The 13,112-nt window shown below is 34.3% G+C and overlaps 1 protein-coding gene across 1 annotated transcript in view; it reads right to left on the bottom strand.

Annotated features, from left to right (window-relative positions):
- Positions 1 to 213: 213 nt before the first annotated feature.
- The window catches only part of LOC145681559 (bestrophin-4-like), a 1,326,494-nt gene continuing 1,313,595 nt past the window's right edge, over positions 214 to 13,112 (bottom strand). The window contains exon 10 of the mRNA XM_081753197.1: positions 214 to 923. Coding sequence (XP_081609323.1) covers positions 433 to 923 — 491 coding nt within the window. The 3' untranslated portion in view covers positions 214 to 432. The remainder of the gene's footprint in view (positions 924 to 13,112) is intronic.

Raw genomic sequence — 13,112 nt, 5'->3', positions numbered from 1 at the left:
TGACTCCCTTTTTCTATACAAGACAATGAAATTAGAGAGATTGAAATTTTAAAAGGAAATGCATCTCCACTCTTGGTAAATATTAGCCTTTTTCAAATATTTTGATGTTAAATATTATTGATTTATAGTTCTAAATTGCTTATATTGACATAATTTACTGTTTTATTATTTATGAACTTGTTCCCAATTTGAAATAAGAGAACATATATTTGGAAAATTTTTATACAATATTTTAGCAATATACACAATATAATATCAATAATAAAATATAACTTAATATTGGGAATAAGACATATCTTAATTTATCGCAGTAGTAACATTCATTAATGTAAAACAAATTGTCATTAAACACTTTCATCCTTTAAATTAGGAATTTGTCAGTTTAGTGTATAAAAGATAATTTTAGTTTTAGGAAAATATTAATTTCATGTATCATACTTTTTCTTGCTGTCCTTTGCTTGGTGATACTGGTGGTACTATTGATTTACCAAAAGAAGAGTCATCACATCCTTCACTGCCTTGGCTAGCTCGTAAAGTGGCAAGTGAAGGCAATGTTTGTTTATTACCACGTCTCAAATTCCGCTTAAGTTTGAGATCATCATCAGAACTTGTTTCATCACTTTCTTCTTTCTTCTCGAAAGAAATTTGTTTATTTATTGGTGCGCCTTTCACTGAAACTAACTCAGCGTAAATCGTGTTTGTTCCTGATGACCCATTTGGAGACCTTATATTTTCGTACGTTGGATCTAAATCCATTGTGAAAACTCCTTCCTCGCTGAATTCTTTGTTCAATGTGTTACGTCCAGAGTGAACAGCGGATTGCTCGTCAACTTCGGGAATGACATCATCCAAAAGACCAGCGTTTCTTAGTCTGAGTTGCAAGCTTGCTGAACTTTTACTGCTTAAATAATCTGATTGCTGACCTGAAATTTAAAGGAAAACTTAATTACATATTTTATGAGGAAGAAAGAGTAACAATAAATGACGAGCAACAAATTTCAGCTGTCTGTGACCGATATTTTCCTTCAAAATAAACGTGTTTCGAAATACATTATTTTCCTTTTATATTATATTATTAATATTTAGTTGGATTAGTTCTGACGAAAAAGGAGGCGTATTTAGCCAGTTTGAGCTTGAATCAACGACCTTGGCGCAATAATATTTTCGTATGATAAATATTCGCGATTTCAAAAGTGAATTAACTGAAGATGATGTGTACTCAGAAATTCGTCAAGGGGGTTCAACTTCTCAAGTTAAAACATTTTCAGATATTTTTATACATATCTTAGTATGATATGTACAACTTAATAGTTACAAATGATATGGTAATGTAAATATTCACTTTTATAAAATATATTTTTCTCGGAAAGATTTAAGCTCCGAACCTCATTTCTGTACACCAGTTAATTGACGCTCAAATATTTGCAAGGAGCATTTTCACATTGCATCACGAATACTATAATGCAAGTATGGTAGTGAGTTTCTGTATATCAAAACATCTTCGAAAGATGAAACAATGTTACTATTGATGTAAATCATTGAAATTATTTTATGATAATGTACACCTATGCGCAGAAAATTTTGTCTGTGCAGTATAGGTCACGATTTTTAGCATTTTAGCATTTTTCTTTCCGCCTTTAGTTATAGTTGAGTGATTAGTAAGTGGAGATGACAGAAAGCACATCCTGTATGAAAATGTTGCCAACAAGATTAAAAATAATAAAATTATGAACAAGAAACAAAATAAGTTCGATTAAGTGTATCCTAGCGATCATGCTTTAGAGGGATTTTTATAATAGTGAAAGGTAGTTCACAATTTCCAGTAAACGAAATAGGTGGGTGGAAAGGAGGAAGGACAGGGAATAAAGTATTGAAACTATAGGTTTAAATTTAGTGTTTAAATTGAAAGTTAAACATATATTAACTTCAACAATGAAGTTTTGGTTAGGAACATAATTAAGAAACAAAAACCCATCTCTTGAGCCTCGAGCGAGACACTACTTACTGGTGTAAGAGCTTAATGGAATAAAGTATGAAACATTTTCAATAAAGTCCCCATGGGTACAGGCACGTAGCCAGGATTTCGCAATAGGGGGGGTCCGTGACGAAACTGTGGTTATCATACCAGGGGCTCAATCATTCTAAACTATTTTACTGGTAACATATATTCGTTCGTTTAGCCAGGATTTCGTAATAAGGGGGGAGGACATGAAATACTGTAGTTACACACCAGGAGATCAATCAATCTAAACTATTTTACTAGCAACATACCCATATTGGTTTTTAGGGCAATAAAATGAGGATATGTTAGTAATAATTTTAATAAAAAGCTATGAAAAAATCTTGAGTAAAAGAATATAAAAAAGTATTGAAAAAGATATAGACTTCCGATGGTCATTCGAACTCGGTTCAACTTGTCTCCTTTCTTCTTCTTTTTCATATCTTCTTTTAACGCCATCAACGATAGCAACGAGATCTCTTTCGGTAGTAAAAACATTCTATAAAATGGATTAGTGTTGCCGCGAAATTCAAAATGCCTCATTGGTGATTCTGGACATTTCTTAAGTTCTATCTGAGAGTTTATCTTATTGAACCAGCTTATCGATCGTCATTTGTAGTCCATAGGATTAGCATGGAGATAGATGGAATTCGAAATGTTTCGTTACAATAATGTCCATTTTCAACTTGACCCCCCCCCCCCGTTTCCTCTACACAAACTCCTTACAAGAAAGAGTAACCAAACGCTTGCTCCTTGCTGTATCTTTATATTTTTGACGCTCATTCATCTTTTTCTCGTTTCTTTTTGTTTAATTCATCTTTAATATTTTTCATTTCTGGATCCGAAGGGGGGGGTCCGGACCCCCCGGACCCACCCCTTGGCTACGTGCCTGATGGGTAAATGAGTAAAGTGAAAACTACAAACTTGCAGAACATTTTGTCACCGGATCCAATTCCAATTCTTCTTTCTTTTATTCTGCATTTCTTACAAAATAATTTAATATCGCATGTAGCAAATATGGGTCGAATAATTAACAGAAAGTTGAGTAGAGGAACAATTAAAGTGGAGGAGTTCAGGGGAGGTAAAGGCATATGAGATGTACTTAGTTTGTTAATGACAACAGGTGAAAGGTTTTTAGAGAAAGGGAAAAACCGTGTGTTCTGTTTATTGTTTTAGAAAAGGCCGTTGATCATATGAATTGAGAATTATTGTTTGGATTCCTAAATAAGGTTCGGTTGCAATGGAAAGATCAGATATTGATAAGAAACGTTGTATGAACCAACAAATAAGTATTGAAATAGGGAAAGAAATTATATAGAAGAGATAGGAGAGTGCAATTGGAAGGAGAATTTGACAAGGGTGTTGTCTCTTGCCAACCTTATTTAATATCAATCTAAAAGAGAAGGTGAAAAAGAGTCTACATAATGATGACGGTATTTCGATAGGAGGTAGAATGATCAGATGTATACGGTATGCAAATAATGTGGCGTTTGTTGCAGAATCTGGAGGGAAAGTCAATATGATGATTTTAAAAAAACTAGATAAAAGGCTGTGATCACTATGGAATGAAAATAAATGCTAGCAAGGCAGCGGCTATGGTAATTGAAACATAACGGTCGGTGTCAAATATAAAGTACGAGCCCTAAAAATAAAACAGGTGACTAATTTGTAATACTTGAGTAATATTATTGGAAGAGCGAACGTGAAATAAAAGGAAGAATAGGAATGGCAAAGAAACATTTAGGAGGAAGAAAAGTCTATTTTCAGAGTCCTTGAACAAAGATTTGAGAAAAAGACTCATAAAATGCTTCCTGTGAAGCATTGTACTGTATGGAGGAAGCAATAAAAGGGACTGAAAGCTATCGAAATATGGGTCTGGAGAAGAATGGAGTGAATTAGGTGTCTCGAGCGGGAAGCGAACGAAAGTTAGTTATAAATCGTGAGGAAGAAAATAAAATTTTAGATGTAACTGCAAACAGAAAGAGACAAGGAATATTATTATGAGGGACGTGCTAGAATAGGTGACAGGAAAGAGAGAGAGAGGGGTGACGGACACTAAAAAGCAGAGAAATGGTACGTGAACACGAAGGGGTTAGTTGAATATCGTGGAGCATGGAAGCTACTTAGTTCCAGCAAGTAACCTGCCTATACTGGCAGAAAACCTATGATGGTGATGATGATGTAGAACACCTGAAAGATTTTCGTATTCTTAGGACCAGAAAAAAGATTTTCATATTCATAAAAACTGAAATACAATAAGAAAATAAGCTTTAATCCACGCCTACGTTTTTCCTTTAATCTACGTATCTGCTCAGAAGCAGAGGGCTATTAGTACTGCTTCTCACACCCGTTCGCTTACGTTGCACAGCAAACACATCTATTTCGAGCTCAGAGAAAGAAAGAAGTGAGGCATAGGCATGACACACCAAGCCGGACTATTTGCAGTCTTACTAGATTAATGAAATAGAAAAGGTTATCAAATCTATCGATAACAAATTATTATGGCTGAGTTTTGATCTTTTCAACTTACTATGAAGTATTTTTTGGTGAGAGCACATTAAGCAAGGAGTGTGATCGGTGCTAGAAGTTTGATTACGGATTGAAGAGTGTTATTTATAAATATACCGATAAACTCTATAGGTTTAGGTGCGTGAAGTGCGAATATTTCAAGAAAATAGCACCGGCCCTAGGGAATTTGCCGCCTCATACAATGGCATATTTAGCCCTCCTTTCTCCAGAAAGTACAAATTTTGAAACCCATGATTTTAAGTATGCTATTATGCAACATCTTATTAATTTAAAATGGTGTTACATGTTCTCAAACAGCTTAATTTGAAGTGAAGACAATTGCTCTCAAATATCTTTACTAAGAAGAACTAGGAATACAGAAATATATATATAATTACAAAATATATGAGAGCATTACAAAATATATGATAAAATAATGGGAATAAGGGCCATTCGGAAATTAAGCATATATGTCCAACTGTATAACTGTATTAACAATCTTATTTCGGTCCAAGATTATTTGTTAATTTGTAGGAAATCAACCAAATTAACAATTCCTATTTGTTCGTGAGTCACTGTATGTAACGATAATCTGTATAAATATGTAAATGTTGATATGGACAATAGTTCGGTACCGAAGCATTAAAATACGTCTTAAGCAGTTCAATAATCCTATTTTGACGAACGTAGGGCAAATATTGAACTATTTTGGACAGTTAGTTACATATTAGCCCTAAGTTAGTCAAAATAGAATTAATAAACTTAATTTACTCCATGAATGTTCAATGATAACTCAGAGAATAAAATAGATTTAAACTTACGTATCTTCGAATACTTTTCAACATTTATATTAAATTTTCACATAATTCTTCTTTCTAAATTGAATCTACATATATTCATAATAGCGTCCTTTACGTATTGCATCTTAACTGCCCAGAAAAATTTGTCTGACCACAAAAGTTAATAACGTAAATGTAAAAATCGGGCCATAAAAGAAAATGGTATCTTAGGTACCGGACAACAGTTACATATCTATACAGATTATAGTTACATAAAGAGGCTTCTGAACAAACGGGAATTGTTAATTTTGTTGATTTCCTAAAAATTAACAAAGAATTCTGGGCCGAAATAACATTGTTAAACAGTTGGACATACGGTATGCTTACTTTCCAAATGGTTCTCATATAAAAAAATATAATTACAAAATATTGATATTTAATTCATCATTTATATTTTTATAATTATTCATTATTTTATGTTATTATTCATATTATCTTTAATTATTCTTATTCATATATTCTTATATTCATATACATGAAGGCGCATTTCAAAAAGGGTTAAACATTACAAATATTGATCGGTCCATTATTGATTCTCCTGTGTTAATTAATATATTCGTAATTGTTCTACATAATAACGAATTTATGTTAACAGATATTTTCGTTTGTGCGCATTAAGCATATAATCTAGTAACGATTTAAACTCGTGTATTTTTTCAAATGTTAAATACAAAAATGAAAAATCTGCTCAACGATTTGTTGATTATCATATAACATATTATAATAATAACTATGTATTGAACACATTACTATATTATAAATTAACACAGCTAAGAATCTTAAGAACAGTTTCATTTTCAAAATAGTAAATTAATCGATTTAAGGTATCTTTAAAGGGTAAATATCCAATTATTCGTGTAATCGGGAAAAGAAGTTCTTGACGCAGATTTTATCCATTCGACGCCAACTACATCTGAGGCCGCGCCTTCATTGCTTCCGAATGCGACTGCGAATGCGAACTATGAATGCCTCTACTAGATCCGAAGTTTTGCGAATGCGAATCAAGTTGCAATGTTTCTTTCAAAGCTTCAATGTGAAATATTTTTGCTCGAAAATTTGTACCTTAAAGTCCTGAGAGCACGAAGAAGACGAATGTGGGTAAATAACACATTTTTATCAAGAAATGAGGAGGGAGAATTTAACTTATTGCCTCAGCTAGAGCAACAAGAAGAAAAGTTTTTCGAGTATTTTAGAATGATTCCTGCAACATTCTATTACATACTTCACATTAAATCTTTATATATTGAAGGCAAAACTAAGAAAAATATACATACCTTCCACTCCAAGTTCCTTGCTTACATCTGCCCATAATTTGTTCACGATGTGTCTTGTGTGGTAATCTGGATGAGCTTAGTCCCGCAATGGAACTTTATCAAAAACACAATTTATTAAAGCGTCTAGACATCTTATTAAGACACAGTTTATTAAAACTTTTTATTTTTACTTTAATTTTTGTATTTCCACACCTCCCAACGTCGGCTGCTTTCACGAAAACAAACTTTCCTCTCTCACGTAGCGCTCAATTCCTCTGCAGATGACTCTCCATTCGCACGAATTCGGAAGAACAATCCTATACGGTTTTCGCAATTCGCAGGTCGGAACTAGTCGGGCCCTTCAATTTATGTGTACGTACTGGGAAATTCGCATTCGATTTCGCAATCGCTTTCGGGTCCAATGAAGGCGCTCCCTAACATCAGATATTGATATTAAATTGTGGGATTATGTCACATTGCACAGCGCATTCTTGTCTCGAATTTCTTATAATATGCCATACACGGTTTCTCTGTACATTATTACTTGTGGTATGTCTACTAACGCTAAAATTACTACTGGGATGTTCTTAACTAGGATTTCAAATATTGTGGAATTCATTATTTTAATACACATTATCTCGAATATTTCTGTTACCTATGAATTTATTGCGAAAATTGGCACTACGTGGGAAACTAGGCGTATTATATGCATTCTTTCGATTTGTAGCTTGATTGTTCCTATTACCATTACGCATAACTCGAAAATTATTTGTAATGCGATAGATATACCTTTTAATGTTAACATTATGAATAGCCACTTGAAGTGTTCGGGATTTTTTATTGTTATTTTGTATCGTTAATTGATTTTTATAATTTTGTAAAATTACAAGTGGTGAAAATTAACGCATTGTGATGAAATTAATATTTGTTGTAACTTCAAAGGTCTAACGACATTCTTATAGATGCTTATTACCCTTGATTCCTGCTGAAAAAGATTTAGAAGTTTTAAATCATTATATGCTGAAAAAACAAAATCACTTAAATTTTTGTCTATTTTTAAGTCGAAGCGTCTATTACGCATAGGATTTACACTGGAATGTATAATAATAATATATAAGATAAAGTAATATATAAGATAAATCGTATACTATAAACTATTATACACAATATATTCACATTTGGGTCTTGGATTATCTTTTATTATGCCCGATGACAGTAGATAAATACAACGCTACACTGAAAGCCAACTCACGGCACCATATGTTTTCCGTGAATACATCAAGAATTATAACTGCTCTTGTATAGTAATATGATAAAAATATATATGTTAATAACCTTTGTCCCTGAAGGAATACTACATCACACTCGTATAAACTCTCGTTAATACGGATTGATCCAGATAACCAATATTTTATCTTCGTATATAGTTTCCCGATAATGATGAACAAATGGAAGACCAAGACCAAGACCGGAGTGGTCTGGTTTTGGTCTTGGTCTTGCACATTTAGTCTTGGCCTTGGTCTTGCACTGGAACCTTTACTCTTGCTCTTGGTCTTGGTCTTGCACACCCAGTCTTGGTCTTGGTCTTGGTCTTGCATGCAAAAGTCTTGGAAGTCTTGCATTTAAGAAATCGCAAGGTTTTCAGAGGTAAATTTTACTATGGATATAAGGGATAATAAACTCTACAATGCCCCAGTAGTAAGGGAAATACAATGCATGTTTCTAAATGTAACGTAGTTTAAGTTTGTGTAAGTACAACATATGATGATAGTGTACAACATATGATGATAGTATGATGATAGTGTACAACATAAGTGATGACATTTCCTTTTTTAATGATTGCCACGCTTCACTACTTATAAGGTATGCCTAAATCACAACGTTTCGTAATCTGTTATATATATATATATATATATATATATATATATATATATATATATATATATATATATATATATATATATCTTTTTTTTAATAGATCAAACTCCACTGGTTTCCAAACTGGGAAGGCTACCCCTCAGACGTATGAAAGAAAATCAAGACGACACAGATTATTGAAATACAATGAATTGCAAAATTATTTTTACACTAAAGGATTTTTCGTTTTCGACTACGATTAGCTAATCCTTGTATTAATCAAACTTCCAATTAAATATTGAGATTTTGTTTTGCTGATTCCAATATGTACTCTATGGGGCAGAAACATTGACATTAAGCAAAACAGACGAAAAAAATTCAGGCTTTCTATTCATGGGCATAGAATAAAAAAGGAGAGAATTCGCTCTGTTAAACGGATAACGAATGAGAAGGTGTTAAAAAAAATTAGCAGTAGGGGAAAAAAGAAGAATTTTATATATTAAGAGAAGGAAGAGGAACTGGTTAGGATATTGGCTGAGGAGGAGCTGTATTATAAGGGACATGCTGGAGGGTATTGTGGAAGGAAAGACAGGGAGGGAACGAAGGACATTAGTTGAAGGAAGTTATTAAAACAGAAAATTGCTACATCAAGACGAAGAGACTAGTTGTGGACCACCGAACGTAGAAGCTTCTCAGTTGCAGCAAGTAACCTGCCAATAATGACAGAATAGCTATTATTATGATGATGAAATATTTAGGAATATTGACAAAAAGAGAGAGAGAGCAAAATTAAAATAATAATTATTATAATCAAACCTCTTAATATTTTAGAATAATTTGAGTGAAAACTGAAAACGATTCAACTGTCTATGTCTTTTGTGTAAACTCAATTTATATAAATACTTTTGAACTGTATTGGAAATACAAAATAATGGCATCAAACTCCAAGTTATTTTAAGTCTCACTTGTGAATATGGATTACTAGCATCAAATACCCTCTTCGTTGGGTTAAAGTTTTTAAAAAAATGATAATATATTTCGTTAGTCAGTCACTTTTTACTATTAGTAAAGCGCTCTCTGATATCGGTCATTTTCGATTACTTTTATATTTCTCTCCCCTCCTCCTCCCCAAGTTGCCGGGCTGAATTTGAATTAAAAACGGCATCAGAAGTGTCACTGTTCGTCTCAAAGACCCCAAAGACTATGGATTCGACACTAATATCGATCATTTTCAATAAACTTATATATCTCATTCTCTCCCATGTTGCGAGGTACGGAATCGGAAATGTCATTCTTCATCTCAATGACCTCGAAAACCATGAATTCGACACTGATAATGGTAATTTTCGATAATTTTTATATATCTCGTTCCTCTCCCAAGTCGCGGTGCTGAATTTGCATTTACACGGGATCGGAAGTATCAATGTTCACATTAGCGACACCAAAAACTACGGATTCGACACTAATATTTGGTCATTTTTGATCATAATTATGTATCTCTCTTTCCCCCAAAACTATAGAAGTGTCAGTACGAGGCTGAATTTGGTCGTAAACGGTATCGGAAGTGTCAGTATTCGACTCAGCAAACTGGAAAACTATGGGCTCGACAATAATATTTGTCATTATCGATCGTTTATATATATATATCTTCCCTTCCCTCCGCCAAGCTACGGGTCTGAATTTGGATTTAAATAGCATCGGAACTGTCACTGTTTATCTCAGCGACCCCCAAAACTATAGACTCCAATTTAATATCGGTCATTTTTGATCATTTCTAAATATCTTTTATTCCCCCTCCCCTAAACTGCACCGTCAAACTGATATGAGATTGAGTTCGGTCGGGTGGTTTAAGAGTTATTAAATTTTATTTATTTTTGTACATTTTCCATCCCCTCCTTCTACCCTAAGTTCTACCGTCAAAGTGCTTTGATAAAAGGAAAACAAAGTCCGAACCTCATCTATGTTGAAAATTTGATTGAGATCGATTGGCTGGTTCAAGAGTGATAAAATCATAAAGACAACACTTATATTTTATTTTTTTTACATATATCTCCCTCCTGCCCCTCTCCTACGTTACACTGTCAAAGTAAAATTATAAAAATCGCTCCGGGCTTGAGTTTCATCTATGTTGAAAATTTGAACAAGATAGGTCGGGTGCTTCAAAAGTTAAGTTTTATTTATATATATCACCAACCTCCCTTCCTCCTTCCCTAGGTTCTACCATCAAAGTGAAACAAACTCTAAAAAACTTTCCAGGACCGAACCTCATACATGTTAAAAAATGATTGAGATCGGTTCAAGAGTTATTAAGTCACAAACTTAGTCACTTTTATTTTTATTTATATTGATTTTTGTAGATATCCCGCTCCTCGTTCTTTCCTACGTTGCTCCATCAAAGTGAACTGACAGATAATATTCCAGGCTTGAACCTCATCTATGTTAAAAATTTGATCCAGATTGGTCGTTTGGTTCGAGAGTTATTAAGTTTTATTGAATATTTTGTAACTCCCCATTCTCCCCTCCCCTAAGTTTTACCGTGAAAGTGAAATGAAAACACTTCCAGGTCCAAACCTCATCTATGTTAAAAATCTGATCGAGATCGGTCGGCTGGTTCAAGAGATTAGAAGTCACAAAAATAGTGACTTTCAATTTTATAGTATAGATTTATTGTTGTTATATCGTTCAATCCTGGATGTGCCGTGTATCTAAGGAGGCTAATTGTTATATTAATAAACAATTATTCAATGTAGTAGTAGTCCCCGACGTATGGCTTAATGGCTCAAAGGTCAAAGGTCAATGACCTTGGCCCGGGGTCAATGACCTAGGGGTACCTAGGACCACCCCCTCTAAATTTTGGCAGGGGTACCTTGGCCCACCCCTTAAATTTTGGCAGGGGTACATAGGACCACCCCCCTTAAATTTTGGAAATTGCCAAATCTAAAAATTTGGTATGGTAGCCTAGGACCATAGTATGTACCTCTAACAGTATTGGGTGTCTATGTCGTTCCCTTTCATGGGTAAAAAATTGCCAAAAATTGAAATTTCGGGGGTTTTTGACCTAATTTATCCCCTTTGATGAGGTGTTATTACCTTATATAGTTATATGGGCGTATACAGGGGTTCATTACCTTTCATAAGACATGGGTATATTTGTGCACCCCTTGAGAAATTTGGGAGGGGTACCTTGGCCCTTCCCTTCAATTTTGGAAATTGCCCAATTTCAACATTTGGTATTATAGTACAGGACCCTAATATGTATTATGATAAATTTGGATGGTCCACCTCGTTTCCTTTTAGGGGTACCAAATTGCCAAAATATAAACGTAAGCAATACGTTGTACCACGTGTTTGGTTTTTGGCTCAATTTATCCCCTTTGATGAGATGTTATTACCTTATATGGTTATATGGTCATGTATAGGGGTTCATTACCTTTCATAAGACATGGGTATATTTGTGCACCCCTTGAGAAATTTGGGAGGGGTACCTTGGCACACCCCTTCAATTTTGGAAATTGCCCAATTTCAACATTTGGTATTATAGTACAGGACCCTAATATGTATTATGATAAATTTGGATGGTCCACCTCGTTTCCTTTTAGGGGTACCAAATTGCCAAAATATAAACGTAAGCAATACGTTGTACCACGTGTTTGGTTTTTGGCTCAATTTATCCCCTTTGATGAGATGTTATTACCTTATATGGTTATATGGTCATGTATAGGGGTCCATTACCTTTCATAAGACATGGGTATATTAATGCACCCCGGGAGGGGTACCATGGCCCACCCCTTAAATTTTGGAAATTGCCCAATTTCAACATTGGGTATTATAGTATTGGACCCTAACATGTATTATGATAAATTTGGGTGGTCCACCTTGTTCCCTTTTAGGGGTACAAAATTGCCAAATTTTAGTACAACCACATGTTTGGTTTTTTGGCTCATTTTATTCCCTTGGATGAGGTCCTATTACCTTATATGATTATATGGTCATGTATAGGGGTCCATTATCTATTATAAGACATGGGTACATTGGTGCACCCCGGGAGGGGTACCTTGGTCCACCCCTTAAATTTTGGAAATTGCCCAATTTCAACATTTGGTATTATAGTACAGGACCTCAATATGTATCATGATAAATTTGGATGGTCCACATCGTTCCCTTTTAGGGGTACAAAAATTGCCAAAATATAAACGTTGTACCACGTGTTTGTTTTTTTGGTCCATTTTATCCCCTTTGATGAGATTCTATGATTACAGGGGTTCATTTCTTATCATAAGACATGGGCACCCTTCTTAAATTTTGGCAATGGGGGTCCACTGAAATTGTCCAATTGAAGCATAGTACAGGACCTCAATATGTTTCGGTGGTCCTATTACCAAATTTGTTTAGTACAACCACGTGTTCGGTTACTGACTCAATTAAGGTTATAAGGTATGGATGGGTATCCCCTTTCAATTTGGTAGGACCCTTCGGGTGTAGTACGGTCACGTGATCGATGATTTGGTTTTAATGCGCGACGAGGTCCCTGGTCAATGTTCTCTAGGAATTAGGTGGAAACTCGTCTACAGGGTTCTCGTCTTATATCGCACAGTTCTTTAGGAGAATCTGATAACGTTGTATATGGAATGGACAATAAAAACACATAAATAAGCA

This window comes from Thermobia domestica, chromosome 3 (genome assembly GCF_964235325.1).
Source record: "Thermobia domestica chromosome 3, izTheDome1.hap1.1, whole genome shotgun sequence".
In the NCBI taxonomy this organism is placed as follows: domain Eukaryota; kingdom Metazoa; phylum Arthropoda; class Insecta; order Zygentoma; family Lepismatidae; genus Thermobia; species Thermobia domestica.
This window is presented reverse-complemented; position numbering and strand designations above follow the sequence as displayed.